The sequence below is a fragment of the Leucopleurus acutus genome, assembly GCF_964270905.1.
Source record: "Leucopleurus acutus genome assembly, chromosome: 8".
NCBI classification, from domain to species: Eukaryota; Metazoa; Chordata; class Mammalia; order Artiodactyla; family Delphinidae; genus Leucopleurus; species Leucopleurus acutus.
In genome coordinates, this window is record NC_139151.1 from 102,991,229 (window position 1) to 103,010,079 (window position 18,851).

At 53.1% G+C, this 18,851-nt stretch overlaps 2 protein-coding genes across 6 annotated transcripts; one reads left to right on the plus strand and one right to left on the minus strand.

Annotated features, from left to right (window-relative positions):
• The first annotated feature begins 232 nt into the window (after positions 1–232).
• CCDC85B (coiled-coil domain containing 85B) lies at positions 233–1,202 on the plus strand. 2 transcript variants are annotated; one of them, XM_082844392.1, is made up of 2 exons: positions 233–455; positions 611–908. In XM_082844392.1, the coding sequence occupies exons 1-2, from the start codon at positions 398–400 to the stop codon at positions 808–810; spliced, it is 258 nt and encodes an 85-aa protein (XP_082700518.1). In that variant the 5' UTR covers positions 233–397; the 3' UTR covers positions 811–908. The 2 variants fall into 2 exon arrangements, with proteins under 2 accessions (XP_082700518.1, XP_082700517.1); XM_082844391.1 differs by having other exon boundaries at positions 233–1,202.
• A 1,296-nt stretch (positions 1,203–2,498) lies between these two features.
• On the minus strand, positions 2,499–7,523 carry FOSL1 (FOS like 1, AP-1 transcription factor subunit; the record flags this gene model as incomplete). Of its 4 annotated transcripts, XM_082844481.1 has the most annotated exons (4): positions 2,499–2,918; positions 3,369–3,476; positions 5,384–5,581; positions 7,405–7,523. In XM_082844481.1, the coding sequence occupies 4 exons, from the start codon at positions 7,492–7,494 to the stop codon at positions 2,499–2,501; spliced, it is 816 nt and encodes a 271-aa protein (XP_082700607.1). The 4 variants fall into 4 exon arrangements, with proteins under 4 accessions (XP_082700607.1, XP_082700608.1, XP_082700609.1 ...); XM_082844482.1 differs by lacking the exon at positions 3,369–3,476; XM_082844483.1 differs by lacking the exon at positions 5,384–5,581 and having other exon boundaries at positions 7,405–7,494.
• Between the last annotated feature and the right edge of the window lie 11,328 nt (positions 7,524–18,851).

Sequence of the window (18,851 nt, forward strand, 5' to 3'; positions counted from 1 at the left end):
GGGAGCTCGAGCTTGAGGAGGTTTCGAATTGGAAGGTACGAATCTTCTAGTTTGCTGTTGACTGCCTAGGAGGTCGGTGACGCGGGTACCGAGTGTCCGCGAGAGTCGGGGACTCCGCGGTCCAGAGTGGGCGGGGAAGGGCCTTGCTCCCGGCTCCTAGGCACCGCCCCCTTCCGAGGGAGCTGGCTCGGATTGGCTGTTCTTCCTTGACGCCATGCAGTCCCGACCCGGCGCGCGCCCCGCCGCGTGCCCACCCACGCGCGGCTGCTGCAGCCTAAGCTATCTCTACCACAGCCTGTCCGCCGAGCGGGTGCCTGAGCCCCAGCGGCGAGGAGCTCGTCGTGGGGCTCCTGGGCCGCGGCGGCGGGCAGGCGATGCTCCAGAGGCTTGAGCAGCCATGGAGGCCGAGACGGGCGGCCTGGAGGAGCTGACGGATGAAGAGATGGCGGCTCTGGGCAAGGAGGAGCTGGTGCGGCGCCTGCGGCGGGAGGAGGCGGCGCGTCTGGCGGCTCTGGTGCAGCGCGGCCGCCTCATGCAGGAGGTGAATCGGCAGCTACAGGGTCACCTGGGCGAGATCCGCGAGCTCAAGCAGCTCAACCGGCGCCTACAGGCCGAGAACCGCGAGCTGCGCGACCTCTGCTGCTTCCTGGACTCGGAGCGCCAGCGAGGGCGGCGAGCCGCTCGCCAGTGGCAGCTCTTCGGGACCCAAGCATCCCGAGCCGTGCGCGAGGATCTAGGCGGTTGTTGGCAGAAGCTGGCCGAGCTGGAAGGCCGCCAGGAGGAGCTGCTGCGGGAGAACCTGGCCCTTAAGGAGCTCTGCCTGGCGCTGGGCGAGGAGTGGGGCCCGCGCGGCGGTACCGGCGGCTCGGGGGGCTCTGGCGCTGGGCCGACACCCGAGCTGGCCTTGCCCCCCTGCGGTCCCCGTGACCTGGGCGATGGAAGCTCCAGTACCGGCAGCGTGGGCAGCCCCGATCAGTTGCCCCTGGCCTGCTCCCCAGATGATTGAGGGCACAGCTTCGCGCCGACGCCCGCCCGGATTGCTCCTCCAGCGCGGAGATTGCGGTGGACCTCGGCACCCGGACGCCGCCCCCGCTGCGCACGAGGGGCCGCTGGCATGGACTTAGAAACCCTAACACTGAGGAGGGCCCCTGGCGCTCGCTGGCGGGGCAGGAGGGGGACTGGAGGCTGGAGCGGAGGGACTTGCTGGGGGCTGGGTGGAGGCTAATAAACTGAGGCGGAAGCAGAGCCCATGGCTGGGGCAGCGTCTGTTTGGGACTCGCCGGCGTTGGGACGAGGGCGGGGACGTTGAGACTGGGTACCATTCCCATCTGGAGGGACTGCAGAACTAAGGTGTCTGACTCCCCCATTACTTGCATCCTGGGGCGGGATGTGGGACCGTGGTAAGCCACTGGCTCCCCCCATCAGGCCCCAGGACAGGCCGTAATCCAGCCCCTGAAGTGGCTCCAGCTCCCTTCCCGGCTCCTTCCTGTCCAAGACAATGGGGCAGGAAGCAGGTGTTGGGGGCCTGAAACCCACTCAGCCGCCTCCCGGGAGGCTGGAAGGGGCATAACAGTGCCCTCCTGTGGGAGTACTGTGGGCCCCCACCAGGAGGAGGATGGTAATCCTCTTGGCTTGGCACCTCATAGCACTTCTGTGCCTCCTCTCAGTCCTGGAGCTGAGGCAGAACAGACGTAGCCTCACTTGTCAGATAAGAAAATCAAGGTCCAGAAATATCAAAGAATTTGTCCAAGGTCATGTAGTGAATTGGTGGAGCTGAAATGGGAGCCTAGGGTTTCTGGCTCCAAATCTTCTCCCTTTAGCTTCTGGGTCCAATGAGAGCAGGCTAGAGCTGCAAGCCTTTTATTCCATTTTGGCAGGTTTGTATAAAAATACTCTCTTTAGGAAAATAAATAGCAGCTGCCCACGCTGTGGAGGCTTGGAGCTAAAGTCTTCTCAGAGCTGGGGCTGCAGGTCAGCTCATCATAGAAACCTCTGGCACCTCCTGAGCTGTTCCACTTATGAGGGGCTGGCAGAGTGTCCTGGTTCAATAACCTGGTGCTGCTGGCAGTGGGGCTGGGTGAGTTAGTGTTCTCGGCGGGTAGAGCATCACCTCCTGTCACGGGTAGGGTTGGGTGAATCACAGGAAGAGGGTGATGGTGACTATAGGGGTGATCTGCAGGGGTTTAGGGCTCCAGAGGACCTCTGAGAATCTACAAAGTCCCTTGGGAGCTGCCCGGAATTTTCTCCAACAAACAGGAACCACTTTGTCTCTGACTTAGTGCAAATTGTGCTAGAGAGGCCAGCTCTAGAGAAAGAGTGGGCAGCTTTGGTAGCCCCAAGCTGGCACTACCAGGAAGCAAAATATGCCCAGTCTCATCTGGAGGGATGGAGAAGAATCTGCTGGGGTTGGACATGAGATATGGTCCAGGCCAGCTGGACCAATGGGCAGGGAAATATTGGTGAGGGTAGCACCCGCAGGGAGTGGGGGCTGGAGTGCCTCATAAGGCCAGGAGGGTTGGGGAGCCAAGGGGGTCAGAAGAGGGGTCCCCACTGCTGCTGCTACTCCTGCGGTGGGCTGAGGCACAGGGCTCCGGTGTGCTGGGGTAGGTGAAGACCAGACTGGGGGTGAAAGGAGTCAGGGAGGGTGTGGTCATGAGCGTGGGAGTGTGCAATGCTTCGGGTTCAAGCACAGGCCCTGGGGAAAGGGAGATACGAGGCACAGAGCGGGAGGGGGCTGGTGGGCTGCTGGTGCCACTGGTACCGCCTGTGCCGCTGGTTTCGCTCTCCTTGGCCCCTTCCGGGATTTTGCAGATGGGGCGGTGGGCTTCCAGCACCAGCTCCAGGCGCTCCTTCTGTTTCTGCAGCTCCTCAATCTCTCGCTGCAGCCCGGATTTCTCGTCCTCCAGTTTGTCGGTCTCCTGTGGACGATCAGGAGAGGAGTCAGGAGGATGAGGTCTGAATACCGCGGAGCCTCCCACTGTGGTAGTGATTGGAAGGTTGGGGCGCGGAAGGTGGGTGGTGGTGGCGAGGGGGCGGGGGGGAGTGGGGAGTCTCCAGCAAGTCTGGACTACAACTCCCATGAGTCGATGGGAGAAAATGGGCACGACTCCCATCAGGCTCGGGGGGCATCTTCGAAGGACATTGTCGGTCCCAGCTTCAGCTCTTCTCTGTTCAGAGAGAGACGCGCTGCAATTAATTTTTAATCACATTTTCCTCGTCGGAGTGCGCCTCCGACAGGGAGCCGGGGGTGGGGCAGGGGACTTCATATACCGGCGCCCCCTGCGGCCCCGCGGGCTCTTGGGAACTGGGGGCCTTCTGAGGTTGAGTGGGCCGGGACCTGGGCACCCTCCTCACTCGCCGGTGCTCACCGCCTGCAGGAAGTCGGTCAGTTCTTTCCTCCGGTTCCTGCACTTGGCCGCGGCTAGCTTGTTCCTCTCGCGCCTCACTCGACGGCGTTCCTCCTCCTCGGGGCTGATCTGGGGAGAGTAGAGAGAGCAGTGAGGTGGACTCTGTGCTGCTGGCCCAGTGATAGGAGCCTGGCCGAGGGCATGGCAGCGCAGGGGCACCCTCAGGCTGCGTTTTGGGACCTCTGCACCCCGACCGGTTCCCCGCTTTAGTAAGCTTGGATGAGTCATACTTCCTCCTCGCACCCAGCTTTTGCCTCCTATGATTCCTCTCGGAATGCCCTTCCCGTCCTTCTACAAACCTTAACCCTCCTCCCCTCCCAGGCTCAGCTAAGATTCCCCACCCGACCCCGGCCGTTCCTGGAAGCTTTCTTTCATTCCGCAGCTATAAGTGGCCTTTCCTCCCCTGAGCCTCTGGGACCAGGCCACTCTTTTTAAAAGGACCCTCATTCTTTTCAGTCTCTTGATAACCGAGTCTCCTCTTCCCCAGGGGCTGTAAGCACCAAGAGGGGCTAATGAGAGCTGCTAAGTAGTTGTTCATCGGGAATCTACTATGTGCCAGCTAAGAGCTTTACACAGATTCCTTTTAATCATTTAAGTTTTATTTATTTTTTTATACAGCAGGTTCTTATTATCTATTTTATACATATTAGTGTATATATGTCAATCCCAGTCTCCCAGTTCATCCCACCCCACACGCCCCCCCACCCCGCCGCTTTCCCCCCTTGGTGTCCATACGTTTGTTCTCTACATCTGTTTATGAAGATTCTTAACCCAACTTTTCGTGTAAGGAACTGAAGCCCAGAGAAGAAAGAATAACTTGTTTGTGGTTCCAGAGCAGAAATTAAAATCCACTCACTCTATTTAACATTGAGAAAGAGGCCAGCTGATGGAGACCACCTCCCCCGAAAGGACCCCACTCACAGCTCACAGCCTCAGTCTAGGAGTACCCAGGATCATGGCTGAAGGAAGTCCAGGAGCCTGCCTCTGGGGCTTACACCATGGTCTCCTTCCAGTTGGTCACAAAAGCCAGCCATTCTGTTTCTGGGGAAGTCACCCCTGGCCGACGGCACATCTTTCTTAGGATCCTGACGTCCTCCCCATCCTCTACCCTGCTGTCAGAGCAAGCTCCTTAACGTGCAGACCTCACCCACTATAGTCTCAGATACCAAAATGCCCCAGGGAGAGGAAAGTGGAACCACTCCCTAAAGACCCTCTAGCTCTTATTCATTTATTTTGGCACGGACTTTATTAGCAGTGTGCTGCTAAGAACCCTGGTTTGGGAGGTAAGAGTTCCCAGCTCTCTAAGCTTCAAGCCTTCTCTTAACCTCCTGGTGAGATAGTGTGGATTAGTGGTTGCGATCTGACTTTAGAATTGGACAGACCTGTCTCATTACTCACTACTTGTGTGATCTTGGGCAAGTGACTACCTCTCTGTGCCTTCATTTCCTTGGCTGTAAAATGGAGAATACCAGAGTTCATTCCCAAGAGGGTTTTCGTGAGGATTAAATGAGATAGAGAAACAGAGCCTCAGAGAGTAGCTGAAGGGAACCCTCCTCTTTCTGTTCTCTTCCCAGCAACATAGACAGCATAAGCCCGCCCTCTCCATACCTGTCAGCAGCTGGAGACCCTCTACTGTCCACACAACTTTCCACACATACACCTTGCATGTTCTCACTGCTACCTCCGTTCCTTCTGCCATCCCCTCTTCCTGGAATGTCTTTTCTTTCATCTTTCTCTCTATTCAAATCCTACCCATCCTTCTAGGCCTGTAGGAAGCCTTCCTTGATCCAGAAGTGACTGCTTTGCCCTCTGGGTCTCCCCAGGGGGTCTCATCACTTTCTGTCTTGGCCAGTAGTCACCAGTGGGTCTGTTCTCCCCATGCCCCTTCTAAGCCTGCGTTCTGGGCAAGAGCTTATGCTCTGCACCTCAGCATCCCTGTGGGCACAAGAACCCGTGCAAACGCCACTGCTTCTTACCTGTTCACAGGGCCGGCGACGCACTGCTGGAGTTTGGCCCAGGGCCCGTATGACTCCTGGCCGGGGCTGTGGGGGACTGTACTGGGGGTAGGCCAGAGGCCTGGGGTAGCTGCTGGGTCCCAGGAAGTGAGGCTGAACGATCCACTGCAGCTCCTGGCTGCCACTCACAGTGTTGATGCTTGGCACGAGGTGGAACTTCTGAGGGATAAGACATGGAGGGCCAGGGATAAGGTCTCTGTGGATTGAGGGGCTTCCAGTAATAACGTGTGAATTCCAGGTGCTGTCCCAACCACTTTACAAATACTGACTCATATAATTTGCACAAGAGTATCTTCATTTTCTGACAGGAAAACAGTTGTCCCCAGACACACAGCCAATAAGTAGGAAGTGGGGTTTGGATCCAGGCAGCCAGGCTCTTCTTACCCACTTTTGCACCCTGCCTGAGTCCCATCTACATAAAGAGGATAATGACAGCCCCTAACTTCGAGGGTGACTGTGAGAATCAGGTGAGAGAATGTGTGTGTGACAGAGCCTGGTAACTGGCAGGTGCCCAACACACAGGGGCCATGGTGGGCAAGAGCCACTGCTCTGAGTTCAAGCTAGCCCAGTTCTAATCTTAGCTCAGCCATTTACTGGCTGTCAGGGCGAATTATTTAACTTCAATGTGCCTCCGTTTCCTTGTTTTTAATATTGTCATAGGTGAGGATTACAGCATTTCACTGATGCTAACAAGTTCCCTTCAGTAGCTCTGAAATCATAGTTGAATTGGTAACTTTAAAAAAAATATTAGTGGCACAAAATAATGGTGGGTTTTAAAATCAGTGGGGTCTTGGATTCTGTGAGGTAAAGTAAATGAGGTGGAAACTGCCCATCACAATGCAAGGCTGCACAGTATGCGCTCCAGGTATTACCTGTCATGATACTTTCAGCCAGAAACGTGAGGAATGGGTTGAGATGGGGGCTCAGTGTTCCGGAGGAGAACTGGGTTCAAGCCCAGGCAAGTCTGGACAGCAGTGTCCCCGGCTCAGCGCTGCGGGCCTAGTGACCCAGTGACCCCAGTTCCGGGCCGAGGTGCCGCCGGCGGCATCTCCCGCTCCCGAGGTTGTCCGGGCCCGGGACGCTCCGAGCCAGGAAGGGAGGGGCGCTCCGGGTGAGTCAGCCACCGTGACTCGCCGCCGTGACTCGGCGGAACGGACGCCGCTCCTTCCCTCCCCTAGCGACACGTGCTCATGGCCCCTCGACAGGAAATGGGCACCTGCAGCCTCCCGGGTCCCCCCTCAACCCTCAGCGGACGCCGTTCGGTGCCGAGAGTCGGGGGCGCGGGAGCTGCCGCTGCAGGACCTCGCGCACTTCCGGCACCTCGCGGTTTCCACCGGCCCCAACCCGTAAAAGGGTCAAGGGCCAGTCTCCCGGGGCCCACCAGGCTCCACTGCGCCGAGATGGGGATGAGGACTTGGCGACGGGGTGGGGAGGGACAAACAAACGGTCAGGCACACGGATGATCACAGACAGACTGCCGAGGATTCGCAGTCTGTCGGGGCTAGCCTGGCGGTGGATCCCGTGCGTAGGGACGTCTCGACGGCCGCGGCTCAGACTCCGGACCTCGGAAAGTGAGTCCGAGATGGATCAGACCCTCTCTGATCCTGTCGGGGCTAGGACTAATCCCGGACTAAGGGGTCCCCTTCCGACGTAGATGGGACAAAGAAATTAGCGGTGAACAGGAAGAAGGAAAGAAGGTAACGGAGACGGAGGGACAGATAGACAGCAGACAGAGACGGGAAGGGGTACGAGCGCGAGAGGGGATGTTCGCAGATGTTTGCTCCACCCGCCGCGCCCGTTCCGCTGGGGAGTGGGGGAGAAAGTGCCCTTAGACAGCGGAGAATGGGCATAATCCGCTGCCACTGCTCCGAGACCCATTCCCTGCTCCTTGTTCCCGGTCCCAGTCCCCGAGTGTGCGGGAGCGGCCCGCACAGTCCCAGGCTCTGTCCACCTGGGGATCCCAGGCGTCGAGTTCCTCTCACCTGCTGGCCTGTCGCCGGGGGCTGCGCCGGGCCGCCGTACGCACCACCGGCCCCGGAGCTCGGCCCGGGTTCCCCGTAGTCTCGGAACATGCCCTGGGCTGGCTGCTTTGTGGGGTCCGCGTCGGCGGCTTCGGTTCTGACTCACTCGCTCCTAGCGGAGTCTTTTCTTTTTATGAATGAGAAGTCCTCGGGCTGAACCACTTCCACTGGGGGTGGGAGCGGAGAGCGGGCGTATCGCAGCGGCTCTGGACAACTCTGGGCTCCACCTCTCCAGACGCACTGCCTTTTGTCAGTCCGCCCTGAACTTTTCATCGCTTCCTACGATCCAGTAGCCGACTTTTGTTGGGCAAAAGGGGAGGACTTGGCGGCCCCCAGAGACAGCGGCGGGTCCGCCCCCTCTGACGTAGCTGCCCATACATGGTGCAATTTCCTCGCCGCGCCCAGGTGGAGCGAAGGATTCCCCCGCGGACAGACGCACCTGAGAGCAGCCGGGCGCCCCGCCCCACCCAGCCCCGCCCAGGCCTCAAGCGCAGACCTAGACCTCCGCCGCCAGACTCCAGAGCCTCTCACTGCTTGGTCTGGCCTCAGTGTTTGCATCCGTAAAATGGGACGAAATAATCACATAGCGAGCTTGCCACGCGTGGGAAGTTGGAATGAAGAATGTGAAAGTGGTCTGGAAACTGTAAAACGGATTATAAATGTGATTGATGTAATTATTATCATCATCATCATTTACTGCCAGGGACCGTGCTACTGCCATTATTTCATGCCAGGAATCGTGCTACTACCATCCAAGTCTTGGGGTGAGGCCCACTCACTTGCATTGTTTTAGGGTTCAGGTATACTAAAAAGTGAATAAATGACAAACCAGGATTACCAAAATGGTGTATATTTTAAATGCTTACAATGACATATTAATGCGTTGAACTACTCACAAATGCAATGCAATATAATTGCACTACTCTCAGGATAATCTCAGGAGCTATAACAAATTTTAATTCAGAGCCCCTATAAGCAGTGAGAGCCTGTGGTGGGACACAGTTGTCCTGTGCTCTGATAAACGCCATCTTCTTTAAATACTGTAACTGCTCTTCCAGGACTGCATAGTCACCACCCTTGTTTGGGGATTATGTCAAAAGTCTGTGTGAATGTGAGGCCAGGACCAAATGTCAACAACCAAAGACCAACAACCATGGGAGGTAGGTGTCGTTATCATCCCCATTTTACAGATGGGGAAACTGAGGCTGAGAGATGTTGAAATGAGGTGCCTAAGATCACTAAGCCAGTGGCTGAAGCAGGTTGCCAAATCAGGGCTGTGGGAGCTCCAAGCCCGGGCTCAGGCAAGGGTTTTCAAAGCCCTCACAGACAGACATGTTTTCACACATGCACAATATCAGTGCTGAGAGAACCACCTGAAACTTCTTCTTTGCCTCTTCCCATTCTACAGATGAAGAAACTGAGGCCTGGAGAGAACAAGGAGCTGCCAGTGTCACACAACTATACAGAGAGAGAGTTGGGCTCTCCTGCTTTCCACTGGTACCTCCTTTTTAAAAAATTGTTTATTTATTTATTTATTTTTGGCTGTGTTGGGTCTTTGTTACTGTGCGCGGCCTTTCTCTAGTTGCAGTGAGCGGGGGCTACTCTTTGTTGCAGTGTGCAGGTTTCTCGTTGTCGTGACTTCTCTTGTTGCAGAGCACGGGCTCTAGGCGCGCAGGCTTCAGTAGTTGTGGCATGTGGGCTCAGTAGTTGTGACTTGCGGGCTCTAGAGCTCAGGCTCAGTAGTTGTGGCGCACGGGCTTAGTTGCTCCGCGCCATGTGGGATCTTCCCGGACCAGGGCTCGAACCTGTGTCCCTTGCATTGACAGGCAGATTCTTAACCACTGTGCCACTAGGGAGGCCCTCCATTGGTACCTCCTTTTGATCAGCTCCAGTTTTGTCCTCAGGGAGGGAAGATTTCAGGAAGGTGGGGACCTGGGCTGCCTTCCTTGGGGACAGACGTCAGGGTCAGTTGACACATTCAGGACTTAGAGCCAAGAGGCCAGCTTGGCCCTGGGCTTCCAGTCTCAGTACCACCATTTTCTGTCTCTGTTACCCTGGGCGGGTCACCTTCCTGCTGAGTCCCACTCCCAATGGGAATAATTGAGCCTCCTGCTGACCTCATGGGGTTGCTGTGGGATCAGATGAGATCACAAATGTGAAAGTGCTTTGTAGGCCGTAAAGTGATGTGCACTCAGAAGGTGGTTACCAGCCTGGTGCCTCTCCCTTGCCCTTATTCTACTCAATGCTTGTCATTCTCTAAAAAGAAAAGGAACCACCAGCAGTTTACCAGAATGAGAAATATATGGGTGTGTGTGTGTGTGTGTGTGCACGTGTGTGTGTGCATGTGCGTGCATGAGAGAGAGAGAGAGAGAGAAGAGAGAGAGATTTTTTGAGGCAGTGTGATTCACGGAAAAGAACAGATATGCTGGAATCAGACAAGCCTGAGGTCTGAATTCGAATTCTGGTTAGGCTGCTCGCCAGCTGTGTGCTCTGGATGAGGCATACAGTCTCTCAGAGCCTCATCTGTAAAATGAAGACATAACGATAACTATATAGTGATAACGTCTCAAGGTTGTCGGAGAATAGATATAAAATGATGTCACATGCTTCATACAGCATATAGTAAAAATTTGACAAATAGCAAAAATAATTACGTGTTAATAAAAAGCCCCAGGGCTGGGAGCTCTGGGGGCTCTGATCACATGCTAAGGTACTCATGCACATGCACACACACTAACTGATATCTGAATTCCTTGGCTAAGTCCAAGCAGGACAGGTCGGAGTGACACAGGCAGCCAGGTTGTGGCACATGCGAGGCTTAACACCGGTCAGCCTTGACTGCATTCGTCTGCCGGCTCCAGAAACACCACCCTACCCCCACTCCCCAAGCAGCCTGGGACAGTGACTGAGCAGGGGCTCAGGTTTCGTGTGTGTGTGTGTGTGTGTGTGAGTGTGTGTGTGTGTGTGTGTGATTACGTGACTCTGAAAGTCCCTTCCTGCTCTAACCGTCAGTGGAGCCACAAGGAGGTCCTTTCAGAGGCAGCACATTCCAAGCTCCTCAGTCACTAACGCCCGCCTCGTGGCTGCAGTAACGTTCCTGGCCCCTGACCTCACCGGCTCCCACCCAGGGAGGCCTGGTGAGAATCCCAGGGGGCCACAGTGGTTTCAGGAGTCTGGGGGCTGGGAGGTCTGAAAGATCCAGGCATTGTCCCTTGGCAGCTGTGTGAGACTGGCTCAATCACTTTCCCTCTCTGAGCCCCTGACAATCTCCACCTCCTGCGGCTGCAATGAGGTGAAAGGAGGTGGTGGATGAGTGTGCCTTGCGCCCAGTAGGTTCTGTCAATGCTCCCAGGGCATTGTAGGTGATGTTTATGTTTTCCAGTTTCCGTTCACTTTCTACATTGAAGTTTATTTAGTTTTAAAATTGAGGTGAAATTCCTATAACATACAATTAGCCATTTTTAATTAATGTTTTGTTAAAGTCTTTTAATTAATTAATTGATTTTTATTTTTGGCTGCGTTGGGTCTTCCTTCCTGCACATGGGCTTTCCCTAGTTATGGCGAGCTGGGGCTATTCTTCGTTGCAGTATGCACACTTTTCATTGCGGTGGCTTCTCTTGTTGCGGAGCACGGGCTCTAGGCGTGTGGGCTTCAGTAGTTGTAACTCGCGGGCTCTAGAGCGCAGGCTCAGTAGTTGCAGCGCACGGGCTTAGTTGCTCCGCGGCATGTGAGGTCTTCCCGGACCAGGGATCGAATTCGTGTCCCTGCATTGGGAGGTGGATTCTTAATCACTGCGCCAACAGGGAAGTTCCTTCCTAGCCATTTTAAAGTGTACAGTTCAATGGGATTTTGTGCATTCACGAGGTTGTGCAACCACCACTTCTCTCTAGTTTTAAAACTTTTAAATTATCCCAGAAAAACACTCCATATCCATTAAGTAATGACTCCCAATTAGCCCCTCCTCCCATCCCCTGGTATCCACTAATCTGCTTTCTGTTTCTACAGATTTGCCTCATATGGACATTTCATATAAATGGAAAATTTATTGTACAATTTGTGACCTTTTGTGTCTGGCTTCTTTCACTTAACATAATGTTTTCCAGGCTGATCAGTGTTGTAGCAAGTAGCAACACCTCATTCCTTTTTATGGCTGAATAATATTCAATTGTATGGCTATACCACAATTTATTTATTCATCAGTTGATGGACGTTGGGTTGTTTCTACTTTTTGGCTATTATGAATAATGCTTCTGTGGACATTGTGTACAAGCTTTTGTGTGAACATGTGTTTCCATTTATCTTGGGCATATACCTAACAGTGGAATTGCTGGGTCATATGGTAACTCTCTGTGTAATCTTGTGAGAACTGCCAGACTGTTTTACACAGTGGTTGTACCCTTTTACATTCCTACCAGCAGTGCCTGAGGGTTCTAATTTCTCTACATCCTTGCCAACACTTATTATTTTCTGTTTTTAAAATACATCCTAGAGGGTGTGAAGTGATTGTGTCTCTTTTTCTTTTATTTATTTTTTTATACAGCAGGTTCTTATTAGTTATCCATTTTACACATATTAGTGTATATATGTCAATCCCAATCTCCCAGTTCATCACGCCACCCCCTACCCCCCCGCCCCCCGCCGCTTTCCCCCCTTGGTGTCCATACGTTTGTTCTCTATTCATTGTGTCTTGATTTCTTGATTTGCATTTCCTTAATAACCAATCATGTTCCTTAATGACCAACGAACATCTTTTCATATGCTTGTTGGCCATTTGTATATATTTTTTGGACAAATGTGTATTTAAGTCCTTTGCCCATTTTTAATTAGGTTGCTTTCTTTTTGTTGTTGCTGAATTATATGAGTTCCTTACATATTCTGGCTACCAAATGCTTATCAGATATATGATTTGCAAATGTTTTCTAACATTCTGTAGGTGGTCTTTTCACATTCTTCATAAAGTCCTTTGATGCCCAAAAGTTTTTATAATTTTTTTGAAGTTCAGTTCATCTATTTTTCCTTCTGTTGCTCACGCTCCCAGTGTCCAATTGAAGAATCCATTGCCAAATTTGAGGTCATGAACATTCACCCCTATGTTTTCTTCTAATAGTTTTATAATTTTGATTCTTATATTTAGGTTGTTGATGAAATTGAAGTTTAACATAACTACAGTAAAGTGCACTCATCCAACATGTTCAGGTCAGTGATTTTTTTACATGTATGTAAACGCATGTAGCTACCACCCTGATCAAGGTGTAGGGTATTTCCAACAGCCCAGAACCTCTTTGTGCCTCCTCCCACTCACCATCCCCCATCTATAGGTAACCACTATTCTGACTTCTAGAGTCATAGATCAGTTTTGCCTGTTCTTGAACTTCATGTAAATGGAAACATACAGCATGTACTCTCTTGGGTCTGGTTTCTTTTTTTTTTTTTTGGCCGCACCATGCGGAATGTGGGATTCTGGTTCCCTGACCAGGGATCGAACCTGCGCGCCCCCTGCATTGGAAGCACGGAGCCTTAACCACTGGACCACCAGGGAAGTCCGGGGTCTGGCTTCTTTTACACAGCATGTCTGAGGGATTCGTCTACATTGTTGGGTAAAGCAGTAGCTTGGTCTTTCCCATTACTGTGTAGCATTTCATTGCACAAATATCCCATAATCACTCTCTACATTCTTCTGATGATGATATTGGGGGCTCTCCAAGTTTGGGGCTCTTCTGAATAAGGCTGCTGTGAACATTTTTTTTTGGCTGTGCTGCGCGTGACTTGCAGGATCTTAGTTCCCCAACCAGGGATCGAACCTGTGCCTCCTGCAGTGGAAGCACGGAGTCCTGACCACTGGACTGCCAGGGAATTCCCTCGTGAGCATTCTTGATATGTCCTTCGGTGGCCAATTGCACTCACTTCTCTTGGATATGTGCCCGGGGTGGATTTGTGGGTCATAGGGTACCTATAAATTTGGCTTTGATTCTCTCCAACAGTTCTCCAACCCACCAGCAGTGGGTCAGAATTCCAGTCTCCCCACATCTGGAGGTGACATTTCAGTTCATTTCAACAAAAAGATTTTTTTCCCTTGGTCCTAGTCCCCTCCATCTGTTCTGGACACTCTCCACAGCCTCCAGCTTGCTCCCTCCCCTCCACTTCCCACAAGCAGCCTGAGGAATTTTTAAAATCCTGACAATGTTTACAGAAAAATCTCTTACAATTCTGACCATTTCACCCTCAAACTTGGACCCTTCCGAGCCACCACGCTTCAGATTGCTACACAGGAGGGTCTGAGGTTTGGGAAGGGGTGGGGTCAGGATGCTTGATACACTCTGTGTTCTTTTTGGTTGTCTGTTGATTGGGGGACTTGGAGGGCCAAAAGGGTCACACTAGTGGCTCACGCTCATGTAGCTCTTATGAACCAGGCACTGTTCAAAGTAATTCATTAATCCTCACAACAACCCTGTAGAGACAGATAATAATATTATACCCATTTTACAGATTAGGGAATGGAGGCATAGAGAAATTAATCAACTAGCTGAAAGCCACACAGCAAGGAAATTGTGGAGCCAGGATTTGAACCTAAGCAGTCAGTCTCCGGAGCCTGAGCTCCTCACTGCCTTACTGGTCTGTCCTTTGAAAACAGCCAGAATCCTTAACATGGCATCCCAGGCCCTTCCAGGTGTGGGCCACCTGCCCAGGGTCCTCCCTCAGCAGCACCCAGTTACTCTCTCTGCACCAGGCTTACTACTGGACCAAGCTTCTCACCTTTGCAGAGGCTATTCTCTCTGCCCACAATGCCCTCCCTCATCCCCTTGCCTGGGCAACTCTCATCTTGCAGGTCTCAGTTTCCCCATCACTTCCTCAGGAGGCCTTCCATGAGTCCATGAGTCCTTTATTTATTTATTTATTTATTGGCTGCATTTGGTCTTAGTTGTGGCATGTGGGCTCTTTCTTTGTGGCATGCGGGCTCTTCTTTGTGGCACGCGGGCTTCTCTCTAGTTGTTGCGTGCAGGCTCAGTAGTTGCAACACTTGGGCTTAGTTGCCCCACGGCATGTGGTATCTTAGTTCCCCGACCAGGGACTGAACCCGCGTCCCCTGAATTGGAAGTTTGATTCTTAACCACTGGACCACCAGGGAAGTCCTCATGAGTCCTTTTTTTTTTTTTTTTTAATTTTTATATATTTATTTATTTTTGGCTGCATTGGGTCTTCGTTGCTGCACTCGGGATTTCTCTAGTTGCGACGAGTGGGGGCTTCTCTTCATTGTGGTGGGCGGGCTTCTCATTGTGGAGCACGGTGTCTCGGTGCACGGGCTTCAGTAGTTGTGGCTTGCAGGCTGCAGAGTGCAGGCTCAGCAGTTGTGGCACACGGGCTCAGCTACTCCGCGGCATGTGGGATCTTCCTGGACCAGGGCTCGAACCCGTGTCCCCTGCATTGGCAGGCGGATTCTTAACCACTGCGCCACCAGGTAAGTCCCATGAGTCCTTAACCTAGGTTAAATCCCTCATGTAATAGAGTCCCATAGCACTATGCAGGGTATTACATTTTTTTTTAACCTGCTCAGAATAATTTTTAAAGATTTTCTGTTTGGGGGAGACAAACACAAAACACTATATATATATATAGTGCGTGTAAGAGAAAAAATCATTTTAAAACATGATTTTTATTTTTTACTTATGTTTTAAAATTTTTCATTGCATTTGTTTTTCAACTAGGTAATACATTTACATGCTTCAAGATCCAGAAGCTACCCAAAGGTGTACAGTGAAAAGCCTCCCTCTCTATTGTATTCAGTCTCTTGCCTATCTTTTTACCCAGAAGTTAGCCTGCTCTACACCCTGTTTTGCTCCTTGCTTTTTTGTTTTCTTATATCTTGGAAATCCTTCCACTGAGTATATGTAGACCTGCCCCATCAAACAAAAATCTACTTCGTTGAGGTATATTTTACATTCAGTAAAATTTACATTTTAAAAAATGTGCTGGTCTTATGTCTGACCATTTGTATTCACTCATGTAAGCACATTCCAGTCACGATATAGAATATTTCCATCCACCAGCAAATTTTCTCCTGCCCCTTTGCAGTCAATCCTCCCTAACCCAGAAAGTCACTTATCTCGGTTCTATCACCATAGATCAGTTTTGTCTCTTCTAGATTTTCACATCAGTGGAATCATACAGTGTGTACTCTTTTGTGTCTGGTTTCCGTTTCTCACCATTATGTCTGTGAGATTCATCCAGGTTGTGGGTAGCAGTAATTCACTTCTTTTGATTTCTGAGTCTGGTCCCGTTGCATGATGGACAAGTTTATCCATTCTCCTGAATTAACAGAGTTAAAGTCGAATGGAACCAGCAGTCGGGGAGGTAGGGAAGCAGACTTGGTCCTGGCCCCAAGGTGTTTACAGCCCAAAAAAGGGATCAGCTGCTGAGGAAAACATCCCTGGTGGAAGGTAGAGAGTGCTGGGGCCAGGAGCTGGAGAGCGCCGGGGGAATTACAGGAGCGCCCAGGAAGGAAGGATGCTTTCCTATTGTGAGGGTAGGGGCAGCAGGTTTCCTGGTTGAGGGGTATCTGAAGATGGAGGAGATATTTCTGGATTTGGAGTCAGTAGGCTTTACAAAGGCCCGGGGGTTGGGAGAGGCGAGGCCTGGCTCCCTGTTGTCTAGGGCATGTAGTAGAATGTGTATTGGGACCATGATGGGAAGGGTGGGCTGAGTGAGGCCTAAGCCAGGGCCCTTAGTCCCGTGTGAGGGGCTTGACTTGGGCTAGAGGACAAGAGGACCCCTGAGTGCTGTTTGAACGGGGAAGGGACCTATGCTCACTTTACTGAGGCTGGAGTCTGGGGAGGAGAGGGCTGGAGTCCCTTATGGGAAGGTCTTCTGGCCCATGGGGTGGAGGAAGCCATTTGGTGGGGCCCGGGCCGAGGAACGGGGTGGGATGAGAAGGGGCTGGGCTGCTGCTTCCAGGGCCTAGGTATCACCCTCCTCATTCCCCAGATGCCACTGAGCACTGGTCCCTCTGCTGTCCTTTGAGCCTCATGCCACCCTGCTGTGAAGGCAGTCCTGTCCCCATGATGCAGAGGAGCACATGAGGCTCCAGAGAGGGAAAGGAGCTGGGCTAAAGGGTTACAGGGAGTCTGTGCGGGGGCAGACCTCTCCATCCCAGGGCACTGGGGAGAGTGTTAACTACATGGTCCCAGCTCTGGCTGCACCTCTGATTTGTTATGGGACCTCAGGCCAGTCTTTTTCCCTCTGGGAGCCTCAGTTTTTCCTTCTTGCAGATTAGTGGTTTACATACAGTGATCCCTAAAACCAGAGGTTTCCGCAGAGGTGCGCTGGGGGAAGGGGCAGGGCAGACTGGGCCGTCATCCCTCTTCCAACCAGCGCGGCTCAGGGAGGCAGGAGGGATAGCAACGTGAGCTCTGGAGTTGGATGGCCTGGGTTTGAGTCCTGGCTGTGTGACCTGGGTCATTCTCTTCTTTATGCTTGTTTCCTCACTTTTAAGACGGAGATCATAATGATTGTACGCGCTCTTCAGTACATGAGGCAAGGTGTGGATGGCACTTAGCACAGGACTGGTACAGTAAGCGATCAATACACGTTAGTGAGGGTTTTCTTGCTGTTATGTTTTGTGCCACGTGGACCATTTCCTCTGAATGCAGGACATCGAGGGCTCTGCTGTTGGTGCCCGTGATGGCGCTCTGCCCGCTCAGCCTGGCCTCTTATTTCTTAGAGTAGCTGCTGTTCCCTGCAGACCCAGGCCCAGGGAAGTTGGGGACTGTCACTCAGTTCTTGGACTCTCCTACCCTCCCAGGCCTGAGGCTTCCCGCCACCTCCAGGCTCCAGGCTCCGGGTGCCAGCTCTGGCTGTGGGCCAGGAGGGGGATGAAACTCTCATCCAGGGATGAAAGGCTGGTGGGCCTGGGCTGGGCTAATAAACCGCCCCACCCTCGCTGGGAGGACCTCTGGGCACCCGTGTAAACTGAGTCATGGGGGACAAGGGGGTGAGTCATCCGCTTGTGAGTGGGAGCCAGATGGGCAGAGTTGTCTGCGTGGGGCCCTGGGCTACACTCCACAGAGCCACACCCTCAGCTCCCCTCGAGTAGCCAGCGGGCCCCTGGCCCAGGACAGAGGGCGCAGGGCCGGCCTGCTGAGGAGCAGTGGCCTGGAGGCTGGACTCTCGGTGTGCACGTGTGTGCCTGTGTGTGCGGGCATGAGTGTGTGTGGTGTCAGGGCCGGGGGCAGGCAGACAGGAAAGGGAGGCTCTGACGCAGGGATGGGGGGCGGGAAAGGATTGGTCTTTGGAAAGGAGTCAAAACCCTCCAGAGGAAGATTTTGGCGGGAACGCCTCGCTGCCCTCTCCTGCCCTCTGTGGGTTTGGCTGATTTTTTTTCTGCAGGAGCCAGCTTTCTCCCTTTAGCCTCGGAGGAGCCAGGGTCCCGTGGGTGACCTGCCTGTCCTCTAGGGTTCCCAGGGGCCTGAGTTGGGACGTGAGGATAAAGGGTCCCCAGAGACCACTTCAGACTTCACCCCAGGGAGGTCTCTGGCCCCTGGGGCCAGAGGTGCTCAGGGAGAGGGAGGAGCACCCTGCCGTAGGGGTGTGCACAGCGCTCGGGCGTTGTGGAGAGCCTCCGGAGCATTTCCAGCCTTGACTGTGGCCTTTACTTACCCCCTTTCTGCTCAGTTTACTCCTCAGTAAAATGAAGGCTGTGAGGACCAAAAGGGGTGAATGCGTACAAACTGCTTAGAGTAGTGTCTGGAACAGAGCAGGTCTGCATGTGTGTTTGTTCTTGCTATCTGAACCTCAGTTTTCTCATCTGAAAAATGGGTAAGGGGGGGAAATGCCTGAGGTGCCCCTTGTCCAGCTGTCGCTCTGGTTCCAGTCTCTGCCTCTATTCCCTAGGAAGCTGCCCCGATGCCCTGCCACCCTGCCCAACGCTGTCCCTCTGTCCAGCCTGGGGGGTTTTCAAGCCCTACTAGGAGGCCAGTAATCAAGGAAAGGTAGGTTTCTGGGCTAGGTGCCCTCAGGTTACTCCTCAGCACCTGGGGGATGCGCGTCAGAGAAACGGGGAGTTTCCCTCCTCAGATGAATCAGCTGTGTGACCCAAGCCTGGTCTCTGCCAGGGCCCCTCCCAGTGGGCGGGAGTGGGGTGCAGTTGCTGGGAAAATCCCCCAAACCTCGCCAAAGCTCTGGCTGAAGCTTTCTCCCGACTCAGCTGTTTCCTGTCCTCCCCAATTCAGCCCCTCGCCCTAGCCGGAATCAGGAGGTGGGTAGAGATTCTCCCCATTCACAGGCTAGCCCCTCTGGAGCCTCCTGCCTGGGGGCTGGGGTTCGCGGTGCATGCGAGCGGGAGTAGATGCAGTGCAGGTGTCCTCCTTTTCCTGGCTCAGTCATCCTTCTGTGGTTTTATAAAAGGGAGCAGAGCA

Excerpts from the sequence above, each read along its gene's own strand:
- CCDC85B (XM_082844391.1), top strand. The coding sequence starts at position 398 with ATGGAGGCCGAGACGGGCGGCCTGGAGGAGCTGACGGATGAAGAGATG.